At 41.4% G+C, this 20,425-nt stretch overlaps 1 protein-coding gene across 4 annotated transcripts in view; it reads right to left on the bottom strand.

The window, feature by feature from the left end:
• The window catches only part of braf (B-Raf proto-oncogene, serine/threonine kinase), a 116,726-nt gene that overhangs the window by 42,821 nt on the left and 53,480 nt on the right, over positions 1–20,425 (bottom strand). For all 4 annotated transcript variants that reach the window (XM_073058928.1, XM_073058927.1, XM_073058926.1 and 1 more), the window contains 5 exons: positions 17,036–17,138; positions 16,122–16,270; positions 9,415–9,534; positions 2,971–3,130; positions 1,669–1,708 (listed from right to left, as the gene is read on the bottom strand). In XM_073058928.1, the coding sequence (XP_072915029.1) occupies positions 1,669–1,708; positions 2,971–3,130; positions 9,415–9,534; positions 16,122–16,270; positions 17,036–17,138 (572 nt within the window). The remainder of the gene's footprint in view (positions 1–1,668; positions 1,709–2,970; positions 3,131–9,414; positions 9,535–16,121; positions 16,271–17,035; positions 17,139–20,425) is intronic.

Raw genomic sequence — 20,425 nt, forward strand, 5'->3', positions numbered from 1 at the left:
GGTCCACAACACACAACAGAATCTGACAGTCTTATAAGGGAGACACACTTGAAATTATTCCAAACAGCCTGAAAGCTTAATGAACCACAACTACAGGCAAGCTTATTGATTCAATCACTCATCCATGCTAACCTCACTGATCATAACACAGAGGCTCTGTGATTGTCTTAGGAAGGTTTACTTTTGAAGTCAGATCAGGGTCCTATTCTTCAATATCTACAATGTGGACGTGGAAGCTATCAACAAGACAAGTCCAGGTCCAGATGTGATGCCGTCTCTGATCAAATTGTTCAGAATCACTACCACTGACAGATGTTGTTTTGCAGCAGAGGTACAGTTTACTGACCTACCCAGATTCTCGCTTAGGAAAAAGCACAAGGGTAAGTCACTTGCCAGCAATGAATCAGCTTCTGGGAATGAGCTTGGGAAATAGGGAGATTAAAAAAGAAAAAAAAAATTGGAAGAATCCCAGAAGTTCTAGAATTGCATTTTTTTTTATTACGGGAAAGGTGTGAAGCACGGAGGAACATCTGGCGAAACTTCTGACATGCCTGTGCTGCTGACGCTGCTACTGAGCGATCGGAGAGATCTCCAGAGAGAAGGCCCCGAATCCTCGGCTTTGCCTGTTGCTTGGTGGCCGGAGCCGGGGTTGAAGCACTCGGCAGAGATGGTGCTCGGTGCTCGGTGTCGGAGGGCTGGTCGGAGGCACGAAGTTGTCGGAAGTTTTCGGACGGACTCACAGTTGGCTGTGCTCGGGTGCTTCCAGAGGCTGCATCGGGAAGTTTTGCCACGTTGGAGGTTTCTTCCTTCTGCCATCTGCGTGAGATGATGGGCTATCTGGGACTTTGAGACTTTTTTTTTACCGTGCCCATGGTCTGCTCTTATCAAATTATGGTATTGCTTTGCACTGTTGTAACTGTATGTTATAATTATGTGGTTTTTTTGGTCAGTTAGTCTTGGTCTGTCTTGTGTTTATGTGATATCATACTGGAGGAACATTGAATTTCCCCTTGGGGATGAATAAAGTATCTATCTATCTATCTATCTATCTATCTATTCAGTAACTCAGAACTAAGCACTCTATTGACATGGGTCTACAAAAGGCACAGTAAAGAATCAGGGCTGTGCAAGGGAAGATACTTCTTAAATACAGGAACTGCCTGTGAGCCAGAACACTGCATGCATGGACAGTCAGCTGCAACTTCAAGAAGGGAACTGATTGAGCACTTCAGGAGAAGCTTTTTGTAGGGCTACAGGGAAAGCAGATAGATAGCCTCCATCTGTTTCATACTGAATCTACCATTCTAGGAAGGACAGGGAATCCAGTCTAAAGCTTAAAAACACAAGCAGAGATCAGACAGTGGGTCATCTATAACTATTTATTCTAAATCATTCTGACTTGTGCCCTAATATAGCATTGTACAGCATAAACTGTCAACTCTGCCAGAGTATTTCCTTACTTTCCATTGTCTAGAAGTTGGGCATTTTGAGAAACACAAAATTCATGCAAAAAACAGATAAGGCAACTTACTGGGAGACAGAGAAAGAAACCGGGAAAGAAAGAAAAATTATACAACAGAACCAGAAATATTAATCTCACTTTAAAAACTCCCTTCAAGGAACTTGTAAACCTTTTGCAAATCAAATCATCACACAACATGCTCTTACCTCCATCACTGCGCTGTAGATCTTGGTCTCGGATCAGACCCTAGAAGGCAAGGATCAAATATTAGTCATCCAATCACACTGACTTACACTACAAAGAACTGGCTGCAGTTGGAGTCAATGAAAAAGATGTTTTTCTGTCACAAGTGGGGATTCATCAGAGGGCCAGGATGAAGAGAGCAGGAGGGAAAGCATGGTTAACTATTATCAGCACCTCCATCCCAAAAGAGTTTTTACATACAGCATGTACAACTCTGTTCGAAAGACGGATAAGCTGCAAGATTTAGAATAAATGAGCTATGGAAACCAGAAATGTTTTAGACTCCAACATCTGTACCAATTTAGATGACCTCTGTCAAATGCATCAGGCATTTTAGCAGATTTGAGGGACTTGACCAACATCCTGAAAAAACATTTAAGGTTCAAGGACCAACATCAGCTTACTATTATGCTTCCCAACAGGTGAAATGTCTGGTAATTTTCACTGCCTTGGCTTCCTGCTGTAAAATTATTTGATTAAGATAATAACTGCTAAGACCACCAGAAGACAAAGGCTCCAGGAATGGTGGGTGAAAGAGTTCTGGCTCAACAGGTTTTCAACTGGAGTAAGACCTTCCAAATGAAGAGAGCAAGAAACATGCATGACACAATGTCATTAGGTAGTGCGTGGTTAATCAGTATTTCTCAATTTACTAATCAGATATTGTAAAAAGATGTCTTGTAAGTCTTCACACTCAGTGACACATTTTTGAACAGCAGCATATCTGGCTGCCAACTTACAACAGCAGCAGAAAATAAGCTATCTAGCCAATTGTTTTGGAGCATTGCCTAAGGAATAAGTATTAGCCTGAACAAAGAGAGGAAGCTCTTTTGTCTTTAAAAGTAGCCTTGAGACCTTCAGAGGCTACCTCAAAGTGAAAATGCATCTTTCTGAGCAACACACACAAAATGCTGGAGGAACTCAAACAAGTCAGGCAGCATCTATAGAAAAAAAGAGTCTCTGCCAAAGGGTTTTGGCTCGAAACGTCAACTGTACTTCTTTTTCCATAGCTGCTGCCTGGTCTGCTAAGTTCCTCCAGCATTTTGTGTGTGTTGCTCGGATTTATAGCATCTGCAGATTTTCTCTTGTTTGTGATTTGATTACTTCCAACAATAACGTGCTGGCCTGGCATGTCTCATTTATGGGTTCTGGCATTTCTTGTGGCCTAATGAAGAATGAAACCACTGAGTATGGTCAACACTGTATAATGTTTACCTCACTGAAGATTTAATAGCGACCATCAAGCTGATGAGAGAGATACTTACATCAATATTGACCTGTTCGATTGTGTTGAGATGTACATTTGGAGCAGAGGATGAGCGGTCCCTTTGTCCAAACTGATTCCGTTGATCTTCCTCCCCGGATCTGAAGGGCTGTGGGATTGGAATTGATTTCGTTGGGGAAGTGGCGGGATGAGAAAGAGACCTGTAAATACAAAAACATCCATTCCATTCATGCCCTCAACAGCATGTCAGATTTCCAACTGCCTTCTTGCTTTTTGTCAAGAATTAGCTTTATTCACCACATACAGTAACATTCATTAGGAATTTGCTGGGGTGTGTTGGCACGACACGCAACAAAAAATAATATTCAACAATTATAAAGACTAAAGAATTATATAAAAATAATGTTATAGGACTTCCTAAACCAAGCTGGAGTATACTACCACAAGCAACAGCTCCTTTTAACATTTCAACAAAGCTGTTATTCTGGAAACAAATAGAATTCAGCCATGCAACGTGGTCATTACAATGTACCTAACAAGGTGACAGCAGAAATTAATCCTGAGACTAGCACAGTAACACATGGCAAATGACTTAATACTCAAAGTGCTACGTGCATTGCTTCCAAGGTAGTTCTTTGTCTGGCATTGCTGGTAGTAAATGTTTCCAAACACACTTGGTCCCTTGCCCCACTTCAACCTCTGCTTCACCCCTTCAGTCTCATCCCTCATGATCACTTCAGCCTTTCTCCCTCCTCTCCATATCTTTGCCACTCGTGATAATAAAGCTTACAAAACATACAAAAAGAAAGTAGGTCATAGATTTCAAACAGCTAAGTCCCTAGCATCAATTCGTATGGCACACAACACACAGCCTGTTAATATGAAATGACCCATTTATCAATAACCTTTCTGTATCTGAGCCAATCTTTGATCCAACACAGTATATTACTCTCAACTCTGTAAGCTATTAATGATACCTTATCGAATGCACTTTGAAAATCCAAATATGCTTTTATCAGCTCTAGTTGATTTTCCCTGGTGTCATAGTTACCCAGCACAGAATCAGGCCCTTCAGCCCAACTCATTCATGTCAACCAAGTTGCCTCCCAAAGCTATTTGTTCCAAAACCCTTTAAACATTTCCTTCCCATATACCTGTCCAAACCTCTTTTAAGCACGATAATTGTACCCGTATCTAACACTTCCTCTGGCAGCTTGTTTGTGAGGAGTGCCAAACACTTTCTTTATTGCCATCTACCCATGTCACTACTTTCTGGAAACAATGTTTCTCTGTTCTCTCTGTTCTGCATCAACCTTCAGGGCCTTGCCATTTATTGAGAACTCCAGCTCTGGTTTAATTCCCCAAAATTTAACACTTTGTATTTGAGAAAGTTAAATTGCATCTGCCATTTCTTGGCTTACTTTCTCCACTGATCATTAGATAACCTCTTTGTTGTCCACTATATCACCAGTTTTAGTGTCCTACTTACAAACAATGCCAATTACATTTTTATCCAAAATGTTAATATAATTGACAAACAACAGTGAACCAAGCACTGATCCCTGCGGCATATCACTGGTCACAGAAACCCAAAAACAACCCTCCATTATCACCTTCTGACTCTTCAAACCAAGTCGATTTTGTATCCAATTGGTCAGATCACCCTGGATCCTATGTGATCTAACCTTCTGTGCCAGCCTACTATATACAAATTCACAGATAACAACACCATCGTTAGTAAAATTTCAAATTGCAACAAGGAGGCACAATGAAGCAAGATAGATCTGCTGGTTGAGTGGTGTTGCAACAACAAACTCATACTCAACTTCAGCAAGCCCAAAGAACTGATTGTTAACTTCAGGAAAGGGGAGTCAGGAGAACACACACCAGTCCCCATTAGGGGGTGGTAGCGGTGGGGGATGGGGGAGGGAGGAAATCAGTGGTGGAAATACTAAATGGCTTCAAATTCTTAGGCATCAACATCTTGGAATATCTGTGCAGTGTCCAACACATTGATATAATCACAAAGAAAGGCAAGGAGTTTGAGGAGATTCTATATGTCATCAAAGACTTTTGTTATGGTAGAGAGCGTCCTGACTGCTAGCATCACGGCCTTGTACAGAGGCTCCAATGCCCAGGATCACAAGAATCTGCAGAGCATTGAAGACTCAGCCAGCTCCATCACAGGGACAAGCCACCATACCATCGAGGATATCTTGAAGAGGTGGTACCTCAAGAAGGCAGTATACATCATTAAGGATGCTCACCATCCCAAATGTGCCCTCTTCTTGTTACTACCATCAGGGAGGAGGTACAGATGCCTGAAGAAACACTCAATGTTTTAAGAATGGCTTCTTCCACTTTGCCATTAGGTTTCTGAGTGGTCCATGAACAATATTTAATTATCCCTTTACTTTTGTACAATTTGTTTTGTAATTTATATTTATTTTATGTTTTTACACTGTACTACGGCTGCAAATCAACAAGTTTCACATTACATAAGACTGATTATAACCAGATTTGGATTCTTATGCGGGACCTTGTCAAATGTCTTAAAGAGTCCACGTCATCTTTAAATGCCCTGCCCTCATCAAGCTATCTAGTCATCCCTTCTAAAACCTGAAATTCATGAGAGACAATTACCACACACAAAACCATGCTTTTGATGCCTAATCAATCTTTGCTTTTCCAAATGAAGATAGATTCTGCCTCAGAATTGACTCCAGTAATTTTCCCACCACTGATGTGAGGCAAACCAGTTGGCTTGCTTGTTATATTCTAGGTTACACTGTGCTTTGAAAAAGACAATTTCCACTTCAAAGATCCACAGTGGCTCAAAAAAAGCAGAGCACAAAAGAGAAAAAGTATTTTCTAAATACTTCCTCAATAACGATTCCCAGAGTTTACCTGGTCACAAACAGCATGCTAGCTGGCTGTGTTCTTCTTCTAACCGACCTTTTTAAATTGAGCAGTGATGTAACATTTAGTATCTAATTAATTGGGATTGATCTAGCAACTAGAGAATTTATAGATTTGTATTGCATTAACCATCCCTGCAGCCACTTCTTTCAGGCCCCCCAGCAGTTCCTCACTAATCTCTCTCTCCCTCTACACTCAATTCTACATGTTCTCTCACTCTACTTTGTCTCAACTCTCACTTCAGTTCTTCACTATCCCCTCACTAATCCTCTAACCTCCCCTTTATGGGGCCTCACTCTCTTCCCTCCTACTCCCCTGCCCCCCCCCCCTCACCACCCACCCCTATTTGGGGCCTTCACCACAAAACCTCCCTTGGGAGGCCCTTGTTCCATGTCCCTCGTTAGGAAAAGGAATAAATCTCAGTGACGTCAACAGGTTGAAAATTGTACTGAATCCAGTGAATAGTTAAGGGAGAATCCATGCTCATTTCCTTTTGTCAGATCTTCAATATCTCAGATCTTATCGAACAATTGGAATACAAAAGGCCTTCATACCGAAGGAGAAAAAGCTCCCCAAACTAATCCTCCACCATTCCCTACTTGGCCTGCAAACCTTACAAATCTTTACATGATGAAATGATAGTGCTATCCAGTGTCCCATGCCTTACATTATGTAATATTCTGGGAGTATTGTTAAAATTGTTAAGAGTTCATGTCAGCACCATCCTTTCCAGCAGAGTCTCAGACAATCTGGGTATAAGCATTTTCTTTATCTCCTCTCTAATTCTTTTATGATTTCTTTAATTGGCCTTGGATTTTAAGCCCTTTATGACATTAATCCTTCCCATTTGTCCAGCCCTCTCATAACTGCGTGACAATTCAATTATGTCTCCACTCAGCCACCACTGTCTGAAGAAAACACTTCCAGCCTATCAGACTTCTTGATCATCGCTAGAGTTTTCAAGTATTGAAAATGTCCTCATAAATCACCTCTCTATTCTGCCCAGCACAATATCTTTCCTCAGTGACCGGAAATGTGTGCATAAGACCATAAATCTGCAAGAAAAAGGAGCAGAATTATGTCATTCGGCCTCTTTGATCATGTCTGATTTATTTTCTCTCTCAACTCCATTCTCCTGTCTTCTCCCAGTAACCTTTAACAATAACCTTACTAATCAAGAACTTATTAACCTCCACTTCAAATATACCCAATGACTTGGCCTACACAGTTGTCTCTAGCAATAAGTTCCACCATACTATCACTAAATAAATTCCTCCTCATCTCTGTTCTAAACAGACGTTCTTCTATTCTGAGACTGGAACCTCTAGTCGTAAGCTATTCCACTTTTAGTAACATCCTCTCCATGACCACTCTATCTAGGCCTTTCAATATTTGGTAGATTTCAATGAGATCACCCCTCATTCTTCTGAACTCCACCAAGTACAGACCAAGAGCCATCTCCTCATTCATTAACCTTCTGATTTCCAGGATCATCCTCGTAAACTTTCTGTGGACCCAATGTCAGTGCCAATGGGGCCCCTAATGCAGTGCTCAAGCTGTGGTCTAACTGGTGCTGTACACAGTTCTAGAAATATCTCCCTATTTTTGTATTCTAGGTCTCTCTAAGCATGCATTCCACTTGCCTTTTTTAACCTCATCTATCTGTCCTGTAACCATTAATGATCTGTGGACAGGCACTCCAACTCTCTTTGTCCTCTCACATCACTTGGTACCATTTGACTGAATTTTATTTGTTACTTTCCTGTCCAACTGACAAGACAATATCTTCCTGCAGTCTAAAGCTTTTGTCTTCAGTCCACCAAATGACTTCTGTGAGAGGCAGTAGGCAGGCAGCAGTGGTAACATCTTCAGGACGATACACTGAGTCACTTATTTCAAACAGCAATGGCAATCACAGATTTTATATAGTTATTACAACAGAGGAAGAGGCTATTTGGGACATCGTCTATGCTAGCCTTTAGAGCAATCCTATTCATCTCATTCCCTTTTGTGTCCATACAGCTGAATCTCTCTGCTACAATTTCAATGTTTCTGTCAACTACCTATACTTAGCAGTAATTTACACCAGCCAATTAATGACTTTGGGATGTGGTAAGAAACTGGATGAACCCATGCTGTCCCAGGCAGAACATGGAGACTCCCTACAGGTGGCACCAGAGGTCAAGATTGACCTCAGGTTACTAGAATTCTGAGGCAGCAGTACACACAAAGTGCTGGAAGAACTCAGCAGGTCTATGGAGGGGAATGAACGGTCAACGTTTTGAGCTGAGACCCTTCATCGGGACTCAGAGAGCAGAAACCACAATAAGGTGGGGGGCGGAGGAGTACTAGCTGGCAGGTGATAGGCAAGACCAGATGAGGTGTGCATTTGGGCTCCATATCTAAGAAAGGGTTGTGCTGGGATTGGATCCTGTGCAGATTTACAAGAATAATCCCGGGAATGAAAATATTAATGAATAAGGAACATTTGACAGCTCTAGGTCTGAATTTGCTGGAGTTTAGAAATACAAGGGCAGATCTCCTAGGAGCCTATTAAATATTGAAAGGTCTAGATAGAGAAGAAGTGGAGGTGATGTTTCCAGTTGTGGAGGAGTCTAGGACCAGAGGGCACAGTTTCAGAATAGAAGTGCGTCCCTTTAGAACAGAGGTGAGTAAGAATTTCTTTATTCAGAGTGGTGGAACTTTATGGCCTCCATAGTCGTCTGTGGTAAAGTCATTTCAGATATTTAAAGTGGACATTGATAGGTTCTTCATTAATCATGGGGCCAAAGGTTATGGGGAGAAGGCAGGAGAATGAGGCTGAGAGGGATAATAAATCAGCCATAACTAAATGGTGGAGCAAATGTGATGCGCCAAATACCGAATTCTGCTCCGATATCTTATGGTGACAGATGGAAAAGTAAAAGGGTGAAGATTTAATAAGAGCAGTGGGCCGTGGAATGAAGGGAAGGAGGGGAACCAGAAGGAGGTGATGGGCAGGTCATGGCTGTGGGGGAGGAAAAGAGAAAGGCTGAGAGGGTAACCAGAATGGGGAATAGAAAAAGAGAGACGGGTGGGGGGAAAAGATGGAGAGAAAGAATTACCAGTAGTTAGAGGAATCAATGTCTGTGCCATTGGGTTGAAGGCAACCAGATTGAATGAGGTATTGCTCCTCCAACTAGAGTGCAATCTCAATGTGGCAGTAGACGAGGGCATGGACAGACATGTTGGTATAGGAATGTGAAGTCGAATTAAAATGGATGACCAGCGGGAAATCCTACCTTTTGCAGCAGAGTGAAGATGCTCAATGAAACGGTTGCCCAATCTGCGTCAGGTCTCACTGACATAGACGAGGCCGTATAGCAGATACCGTAGCAGTACTACCTGCTTTGCCACTCATGGCGTGATGCACAGGGGAGAGCAACTCTACAAGTCCTGACTGATACACAACTGAAGGGCTGCAAGACCCAGAAAGGAAAAGGATGAGGCACAGTCTGGGGAGGGGGGGGGGGGGGGTACACCAGAGAGCAACTGGAGGTGAGCAAGTGCCCCGAAAAAAACTTACCCTGTGGATTCAGAGGGTGGAACTGATGGATACATCCCTGAGCCAGTTGGTGTTCCTATGGATGATACATCTTCTTGGGGAATCGGATGGTTCTCATAGATTCGTGAAAGAATTAGCAAACTGGAGAGAAATTGGAAAAAGACAGAATAAATGAAGGAATGCAAAAAAATCCATAGATCTCAGCGATATTGCTTCAATTATTTTTGGTTAACAAGCCCAAAGGACTCTGCTGAAAAACTAGGAAATCTTCACCTTATATTGTACCTTGTGCCAATTAAGTACCTTTGATGTGCAACAGCTAACAAAAGCAAGACTTTTTCAATGTCATTTCCTGTACAAAAGTGTAAGGAGAACAAAGTGATTGTTATTCTGGATTCGAAGCAGCACAAAAAACACAAAAGGGAAAGGACATAACAATAACAATAAATACAAATTAAGTGAGTCTTACTTCAGTGGTTAGTAAGTTGATGGAGAAGATCCTGAAAGGCAGGATTTGTTAAAGGCAGGTTGTGACTTACGAGCCTGATTGATTTTTTTTCCTGAGGATATAACTAAACACGTTGATGAAGGCAGAGCAGTAAATGTAGTGTATATGGATTTCAGCAAGGCATTTGATAAGGTACACCATGCAAGGCTTATTGAGAAAGTAAGGAGCCATGGGATCCAAGGGGACATTGCTTTGTGGATCCAGAACTGGCTTGCCCACAGAAGGCAAAGAGTGGTTGTAGATGGGTCATTTTCTGAATGAAGGTTGCTGACCAGTGGTGTGCCTCAGGGATCTGTTCTGGGGCCCCTACTCTTCCGTGATTTTTATAAATGACCTGGATGAGGAAGTGGAGTGATGGGTTAGTAAATTTGCTGATGACACAAAGGTCGGAGGTGTTGTGGATGGTGTGGAGGGTTGTCAGAGGTTACAGTGGGACATTGATAGGATGCAAAACTAGGCTGAGAAGTGGCAGATGGAGTTCAACCCAGTTAAGTGTGAAGTGGTTCATTTTGGTAGGTCAAATATGATGGCAGAATATAGCATTAATGGTAAGACTCTTGGCAGTGTGGAGGATCAGAAAGGGTACAGAGGAGATTTACAAGAATTTTGCCTGGATTGGGGAGTGTGCCTAATGAGAATAGGTTGAGTGAACTTGGCCTTTTCTCCTTGGGGAGACAAAGAATAAGAGGTGACCTGATAGAGATGTACAAGATAATGAGAGGCATTGATCATGTGGATAGTCAGAGACTTTTTCCCAGGGCTGAAATGGCCAACACAAGAGGGCACAGTTTTAAGGTGATTGGAAGTAGGTACAAAGGAGATGTCAGGGTTAAGTTTTTATTTTACACAAAGAGTGGTGAGTGCATGGAATGGGCTGCCGGCGATGGTGGTGGAGGCAGATACGATAGGGTATTTTAAGAGACTCCTGGATAGGTACATGGAGCTTAGAAAAATAGAGGGTTATGGGTAACCTGTTTGGCACAGCTTTTTGGGTCAAAGGGCCTGTATTGTGCTGTAGGTTTTCTATGTTTCTATGTAAATATATGATAACTAATTGTAATAGAGGAAATGCAACTTCCATGAACAAGATTCCACCAGTAAGAATATGGTAACGACCAAACAATGACCGACACAGTGGTGTCAAGAAAACAACCTCTCCCTCAATGTCGCAAAAACAAAGGAATTAGCTGTGGAGGAATGGAGACAGGTTAACCTCTATTAACATCAATGGGTCTGGGTTGAGAAGGTGAGCAGCTTTATGTTCCTCAGCACACACACCAGTGAGGATCTCATGTAACCATATAACAATTACAGCACGGAAACAGGCCATCTCGGCCCTTCTAGTCCGAGCCGAACGTGTGATCTATACATACCAGCTGTGTGGTGAAAAAGGCACAACAGTAACTCTTTCACCTCAAACGGTTGAATTAGTTTGGTATGGGCTCCCAGATCCTAAGAACTTTCTATGGGGGCACAATTGAGAGCATCCTGACTGGCTGCATCACTGCCTGGTATGGGAACTGTACCTCCCTCAATCGCAGGACTCTGCAGAGAGTGGTGCGGACAGCCCAACACATCCATTGATGTGAACTCCCCACTATCCAGGACATTTGCAAAGACAGGTGTGTAAAAAGGGCCTGAAGGATCATTGGTGACCCAAGTCACCCAACCACAAACTGTTCCAGCTGTTACCATCTGGGAAACGGTACCACAGCATAAAAGCCAGGACCAACAGGCTCTGGGACAGCTTCTTCCACCAGGCCATCAGACTGATTAATTCATACTGACACAATTGTACTTCTATATTGACTGTCCTGTTGTACATACTATTTATTATAAATTATTTAAATTGCACAATGCACATTTAGACGGAGACATCATCTAAAGATTTTTACTCCTTGGGTATATGAAGGATGTAAGTAATAATGTCAATTCAATTCAATTCAATTCACAATGTTGAATGGGGAATAAGTTTTGGGTAAAGAAACCAGCTATAGTTTTCCTTTTATTTTCATAATAGTGCCATGAGCTCTTTTACATAATCTGAGAGAACAGGTAAGGGACTGGATTAAGGTTTCAATTGAAAGACAGCACCTAATAACGATTTTTATTGACAGTCTAGGAATTTTTGCTTAATTCCCTGGAGTTGAACTTCTGAACCTTTAAACTATCAAATAATAACGCTCCCCAATAAAGTAATATGCTTAGTGAAACAGTATATCATGATTAGAAGGGGGGGCATATTACCTTCAAAGACTAAATATAAATACCAGGATTTGAAGTCTCAGGGGTGTAGTTCCCAGATCAGCTTCAGCAAAGTACAGTGACATCCATCTGAGGCAGGTCTGACCTTTTCTCCTGTTTTATATGCATTTGTTCTAAGTTTGTACTGGCAAGCTACACTTGACAAGCTATATCAATGTCTAACAGTTTGGGGTTGGCACAGACCTCCAGTGAATACTAATAATGAACTGAAGGATAACAGATGTAAACCTAGACTGGGCTTGGGCAGGAGGCTCCCTTAACTGAAGGAAATTGGGTTTCTACAACAAACCTTGCCTTCCACAAATGACTACAATAATTAAACTTGAGCTGGGCTTGAACATCACCTCTGGGTCTCTTTCCAAGGACCAAAACTACCAAACTTTTCACTATCTTTTAAGTTTATCATGCAAAAGTATTGGAAAGTTGTTGATTTCTCCTGCTGACCTGTGCTGGAACCTATTCAATTACAAGGAATATAATTTTAATTACAAGAATTATTATCCTGTAATCATGGTAAACTCCAAGGTGTTCAACATGCATATAAAAAAAAGGGAGGAGGATTAGAGTGAGGGTAGGACCAATCAGGGATAAAAGAGGAGACATGCGCTGGAAGCCAGAGAAGGTAAGGGAGGTCCTTAATAAATACGTTGCTTCAGTATTCACCAGTGAGAGGAACCTTGTTGAATATAAGGTCAGTGTAAAACAGGCTGAAAAACTGGAACATGTCAAGATCATAAGATATAGCAGCAGAATTAGGCCATTTGGCCGATAGAGTCTGCTCTGCCATTTTATCATGGCTGATCCAATCTCAGCCACAATCTCCTGCCTTCCCCCATTATCTCTTCATGCCCTGACCAATCAAGAACTTATCAACCTCTGCCTTAAATATTCATAAAGACTTGGCTTCCACAGCTGCCTGTGGCAAAGAATTCTACAGATTCACCACTCTCTGGCTAAAGGAATTCCTCCTCACCTCCATTCTAAAAGGACCCACCTCTATTCTGAGACCGTGTCCTCTGGTCTTAGACTCTCCCGCCGCTGGAAACATCCTCTCCACATCCACTCTATCAAGGCTTTTCACCATCGATAGATTTCAATGAGGCCATTCCTCATTCTTCTGAATTCTATTGAATTCAGGCCCAGAGGCATCAAACGTTCTTCACATGACAAGCCATTCAATCTTGGCATCATTATCGTGAATTTCCTTTGAATCCTCTCCAGATTCAGCACATCCTTTCTAAGATAAGGAGCCCAAAACTGCTCACTTAAGAAAGATGATGTCCTGGAACTGTGAAAAGCATTAGGATAGATGTCCTTGGAGTCAGATAGGACATACTAAGTTACTGTAGGAAGTGATGGAAGCCATTGCTATGCCCTCGCAATGATCTTTGCATCCTCACCAGCTACAGGAGCATTACTGGAAGATTGGATGATAGGAAATGGTATTTCTTTATTTAAGTAATAGAGATAATCCTTTCAATTATACAGCAGTGAAACTTACATCAGTGAGATCACGTCTCATGAGCCGGACTGACTTCTTTGAGGAAGTGACTGAACAAATTGATGAAGGTAAAGTGGAGGATGTGGAAGGCTTATTCAGAAGATCCCAGCACAGGATTCAGGGAGACTTGGCTATGTGAAATCTACTACCACCCTTGGTTAACAGAAGGCAGACTCCCTCCAGCTTCAACACATCCTTTCTAAGATAAGGAGCCTAATACTGCTCATAATACTCCAACTGAGGTCTCACCAGTGCTTTATAAAGTCTCAGCATTACATCATTGCTTTCGTATTCTAGCCCTCTTGAAATGAATGCTAACATTATATTTGTCTTCACCACAGACTCAACCTGCAAATTGACCTTTAGGTAATCCTGCAAAAGGACTCCCAAGTCCCTTTGCACCTCAGTTTATTTGCATTTTCTCTCCTTTTAGGAAATAGTCAACCCTTTAATTTCTTCTACCAAAGTGCATGACCATACATTTCCCAACACTGTATTCCAATCTGCCATTTCTTTGCCCATTCTCCTAATCTGTCTAAGTCCTTCTGTGGCCTCTCTACTTGCTCAAAACTACCTGCCCCTCCACCTACCTCCATATTGTCTGCAAACTTTGCAACAAAGCCATCAATTCTATCATCCAAATTATTGACGTGGACCACCACTAGTCACCAGCAGCCAACCAGAAAATGCTCCCTTTATTCCCACTCTTTGCCTCCTGCCAATCAGTCATTCTTTTATCCATGCTACAATCTTTCCTGTAATACCATGGGCAACTAGTTTGTTAAGCAGCCTCATGTGTGGCACCTTGTCAAAGGCCTTCTGAAAATATAAATACCTAACATCAACCAAATCTCCTTTGATCCTGCTTATTATTGCTTCAAAGAATTCCAACAGATTTGTCAGGCAAGATTTTCCCTTGAGGAAACCATGCTGACCACTGCCTATTTTATCATGTGCCTCCAAGTACCCTAAGATCTCATCCTTAATGATCAACACCAACTGAGGTCAGACTAAGTGGCCTATTGTTTCCTTTCTTCTATCTCTCTCCCTTCTTGAAGAGTGGAATGACATTTGCAATTTTCCAGTCTTCTGACACCTTCTTCAGTACTCCGGCATGTACACCATCTGGTCCAGGTGACTTATCTACCTTCAGATCTTTCAGTTTTCCAAATATCCTCTCTCCAGTTATGGTAACTTCACACACTTCATGACCCCTGACACCTGAAACTTCACCATATTGCTATTGCCTGCCATTTCATTGCCTCTCCAGCATCATTTTCTAGCGGTCCAATATCCACTCTTACCTCTCTTTTACACTTTATGTATCTGGAGAAACTTTCGGTACCCTCTTTCATTTTATTGGCTAGCTTACTTTCATATTCCATCTTTATCTTCTTTATGACTTTTTTTTGTTGTCTTCTATTGGTTTTTAAAAGCTTCCTAGTCCTCTAACTCCCCACTAAAGTTTGCTCTCTTATATGCTCTCGCTTTGGCTTTATGTTGGCTTTGACTTCTCTTGTTAGCCACGCTTGTGTCATCTTCCCTTTAAAATATTTCTTCCTCTTTGGGATGTATATATTCTGTGCCTTCCAAATTGCTTCCAGAAATTCCAGCCATTGTTGCTCTGCCGTCATTCCTGCCAGTGTTCTTTTCCAATCAATTTTTGCCAATTCCTCTCTCATACGTTTGTAAACCTTTTTACTCCACTGTAATACTGATACATCAGACTTCAGCTTCTCCTCAAATTTCGGGGTGAATTCAATCATATGATGATCACTTGCCCCCAAGGGGAAGCCACAAGGTAATGTTGCAACTGTATAAAACTCTGGTTAGACCATGCTTGAATTAGTGTGCTAAATTCTGGTCGCCTCATTATAGGAAGGATATGGAAACTTTAGAGAGGGTTCAGAGGAGACATGCTAGGATGCTGTCTGGATTAGAGAGCATGTCTTATGAAGAAAGTTTAATTGAACTAGGGCTTTTCTCTTTGTAGTGATCAACAATGAGAGGTGACTGAGGCATAGACAGAGTCAATAGACAACATCTTTTATTCCCCCAACGTGGCAATGGCTAATACCATATGGCATAATTTTAAGGTGATTGGAGGAAAGCATCAGAGGGATGTCAGAGGTAGATTAAGTTTTTCTTTATACACAGAGTGTATGGAATGATTGTCAGTAGGTGGTGGTATAAGCAGATGAACTAGGGACATTTAAAAATCTCAGACAGGCACATGGATGAAAGAAAAATGGAGGGCTACTTGAGAGGGAAGATTGATCTTGGAAGAGATTAAAAGGGCGACAACATCACGAGTCAGAGTACTGTTCTTTGCTGTACAAGAGTTCAACTAACTCCAGCTTCCATTTAACTTTATACCAACTCAATGGCTTTTATGAATAATCTTTCCCCAAGCAATAGTCCTCACCGGCTCCCTTGCAATGCTAAGGTACTTACTCTAGTTGGTCAATATTCACACACATGAGGGGGACCTCTGTGCTACAGCGTTGGTGGAACTTGTACCCACATGTCTGACAACGAAAACCCTGAAACAGCAGTTTACGACAAAAGTCGCAGAACGCCAGTGTGAAAAAGGTCTTTCGAACCTGGAAGGGAAAGAAAGAGAGAGTGTGAAAGGAGAAATTTAACGCTGTAGTCACAGCAGCAATAGATCGTTGGTATTAACACTGTTCTAAAAAGAGTATACACGGGTTCAATGCAGTTACAACTATCACCCTTTTAGAGAAGTATGATCAGACATCATTTTTGTGTCACCACAGCGATTTCAGCAAAGATTAACACAGGTCTGATTTCTACTGTAAAGTATGTTTTTATGGGTAGACTTGGAACAAAAATTTAGAGAAGGAAAGTCTGCTTTTCTCTCCACAGATGCTGACTTTAATTTTGGATAACTTTCATCTAGACGTTGGCACTGCTCTCCCAGCCTTTGCCCCTAGATATGCATAAGTATATCACAATATGGCTGATATCACCCTGAAACAAAATTTGCACAAAATTATGACATTACCACAATGACTGACTTCAAGAAAATCAAGGTGCCAAGCATCCCATATGTAACATCCAATCTACACCTACAAAGGTTCCCTGTAGAAGAGATTGACTTTTGCACAATCTCTCCATTAGGCCATGGAGCAGGGGTTCCCAACCTGAGGTCCACAATGGTATTGGTGCATGGCATAAGAAAGATTGAGAATCCTTGCCATAGAGGATGTAACTTCGTTAGACATTAGCAAGGCCCAAGAATACTGTGCCATAGATATACAATGCATGCACCAAGTAAAATACTTAATTAAAAGTTTACCCAGAAAATTTCTATTGTAAGTAAACTGCTGAGAGTTCCAGATACTTACAAAGTTGTGTGTGGTTAGTGGTACGTGCTCCAGTACTTCCACCTGCAGCTCCTCTCCTGTTAACCAGGACATATCTGTGTCCCATCCAATTGGCTTTTTCTCCCTGAAAGCAACACAAAACTCAGTTGGCACTGATGAAAACTGGACAGAGGCTTCTGGCATCATGCATTAAACATAAACCAGACTAGGCCAAATGGTGTTTTCCTTAAACCCAAAGTACTGCACGGAAAAGCAATTTCCTAATACCTAGTCAGATAAATATTATCAGGGTAAGCATTCCAATAACAGGAAAGACCAAATGCAATGAGTACTTAACTCTAAATTCAGCTGATTTCATTCATTTGGCAACCGCAGCTTGCTTTCCGCCAGTACTGCTGCTGTCCTTTAATCCAATACCCATACATTCTACAGACCTGGTAGTTATATCCACATAATCCAAAAACCCTGGCTCTCTATGGATACAAAATGACCCAGCACCACTGTGTCAAGGCAAGAAATCAGTATGAGAGCACAAACTAAGATTGTAGCTTTGGTGCCAATCTTCAACATCAGATTATGTCTCCAGGTTTACAGACATTATGGAACTAGGCTGTACTGTTTTACATTTGCTGCTTCCAGTCAGGTTTTGTTCTGCCATCAATCTGCACGAGTGTTCTATGAATCTAGTGCTTCTTTGTGCAAGAGGATTTATGGTAGAAAATAAGCAACAGGCAAAACAGTTTTAAAATTGAATAGAATAAATCGGTCTCATCACTTGGTGCATATGCCCATGATATGGAATACTTAAAATTTATAACTATATCAAGTAGATGGAGCTTGTCAGCCTGTTAAGGCAGTCCATCTAAGAGAAGGAAAACTCTGATTTCAAACCTCCACTGCCTTGCGGCCACACCCACTTATGGGAAAAGCTTCAGGAGTAAACCCTGAGGACAAATCCGGAGCTGGAGTCCCTAAGGCAGTCCAACTTCGCCTTCAACCTCGCTCTGGCAACTCCTGTGACGTCACTGGTGCCCAGCTGTATCGGCCCTTGCCCTTCCCTTGGACAACATCGGTGGCGTGGAGAAGGGAGACGCTGCTTGGGCAACTGCCAGTCTCCCATACAACCTTGCCCAGGCCTGCGCCCTGGAGAGACTGAAGCAAGATTTTCCAGGTGCAGATCCACGGTCTCGAGAGACTAATGGATGCCATCCGTAACTAAACAATGCATCGGCAAGGGTCACCAAATAGATCTGTATTTAGATACATCTGGGAAAACAAAATTGAGGACCTTATAGCACTAACTTCGACTGTATGAGAATGAATACATGCTATGGTCTTTATTGCCCTCTGAAAGAGAATACCTGGAATAATGAGCTTGCCATTCACCATCCCGAGCCTCCCACCTACCCTGGCCCTTCACTAATTTTAAGATGTTAAGAGGCAGATAGAGTGGACAGCCTGCACCTTTTTCCAAGGAGACAATGGCAAATACGAGAGGAGATACTTTTTAAGGAGATTGGAGAAAAGTGTAACAGGGATGGTAGAGGTAGGCTTTTTTTTATACTCAGCAGTAGGTAGATGAAACACACCGCCAGGAATGGTGGTAGAGGCAGATACATTAGGGAATTTTAAGAGACTCCTAGACAGGCATATGGATGAAAGAAAAATAGAGTGCTATGTGGGAGGGAAGGGTTAGATTGATCTTGGAGTAGGTTTAAAAAGTTGACAAAACATTGTGGATTGAAGGCCTGCTGCGCTAATTTCGAATTTAAAAACTTGATGCGCTGATAATGTATTTGCACCGCAGGCAAGCATAAACTGAAAGGACCAGAGAGATTAATGCTTTACACAAATATCTGAGATTTGATAACCTACCTAATACCCCTTTACTTTCTATGACTTTAGTAGCTTAAGAATTACATGTCTCCATACTGTTAATACTACTTGCTATACAACAAAAGTCAAGATTAAATAAAGCACTGTTCATACGAATGGCAAAATATGTGACCTCTAATCATTCCACTCTTTGTACTTTAAAAGGAATCAGAAGAAAACTATGAATAAAGCATTTCAGTAGAAAAGCTTAACAGTCTGACCGGAATAAATAACAGAGGTAGGTATTTTCAATTTAAATGTTCCCAAGTTAGTGGTCACCCCTGAACAGGGAAATAATCTGAATACAATTTCCACACAATTTGCAATAAATCAATGCCAGCAACCAGTTAAAAGGATAACAGCACAACTTCTGAAGCACAAAAATATATTCAACTGCAAACAATGTGATGCAAAGAATGATCCAAATATGAATAAAAAAGGAAACATTTAAGGTGTGATACAAAGCTAGCTAGAAATACAAAAATAGAAAGGAAGAGTTAAGTTACTAAACTAGCACTCAAAGGTCTAGGCTGGAGACAAGATCAAATTCCATCCTTGAAGCTGTAAGATGTTAATTCAAGTAATCAAATACTTGTAGAATTAAAACAAAGTGCTAGTGTTAGTAATGGTAATTGTATAAAACAACTGATTTATCAGAACAACCCTGAAATCACTAATTCAGGGAAAGAAAACTGTCAACATTACTCTGGCACTCTAAAGACCCCATCAGCTGAAGCTACAGATGTGACACCTACATTACTAGGCTGAATGGAGACATTTCAATAATTACTTCATGAGTCTGGTTTGAAGACCACAATGAACCTTAATTACCTGCTCGTTTCTGGAGTTGTGAAAAGACTGTAACATGCTGGTATTGACTAGTTTCCATATCCCATGAATAAATGAAAATAACATGACAAACACGACATCGCTCATAAAGCCAGTACAGTATTTAGAACGAGGTGTAAATTGTGTAGTTACAGCCATTTTAATGGATGTTCACAAAAAAAGAAATAAGTCACCAACTCACTTTCTACTGCAAATAAGAAAGTGAAGAAAGAGAATTTAAAAAAAGAACAGTCATGGTCATCTTATACTAAAAACTATCTCTAACTGAACAGATGACATATTCAATTAATAAGGGACAACCTATGAGACAGTCAGGTTCAATGGTGTGTCACAGGCAGAAGCAAAATATAAAACCAGTTATACTACAATAAGTGAAAATTAATTTTACAATCACAGGAAAACAGGTGACTGTATAAACATACGAGCAAGCATACAGAAAGTTAAACTACAAGAAAAACAACAATTACTCTAGTCCAACACCATCCATCACTGCCATTGAGCTGGCCGATAAGCTGGCTTCTTGAACAATTTCTGGCGCTATTGGGAAGAGTTCTAGGATTGAGGACCAATGTTCCCAGAAAGGTGCGCGTGCGCACACGCACACCTACCTACCTTTTGTTCCTGACGCACAAAGGAATTTAAACTGTACACGAAAGGTTGCCACCCTCTACCTCGTTGGCGTGTTAG

The sequence above is a fragment of the Hemitrygon akajei genome, chromosome 10 (assembly GCF_048418815.1).
Source record: "Hemitrygon akajei chromosome 10, sHemAka1.3, whole genome shotgun sequence".
NCBI classification, from domain to species: Eukaryota; Metazoa; Chordata; class Chondrichthyes; order Myliobatiformes; family Dasyatidae; genus Hemitrygon; species Hemitrygon akajei.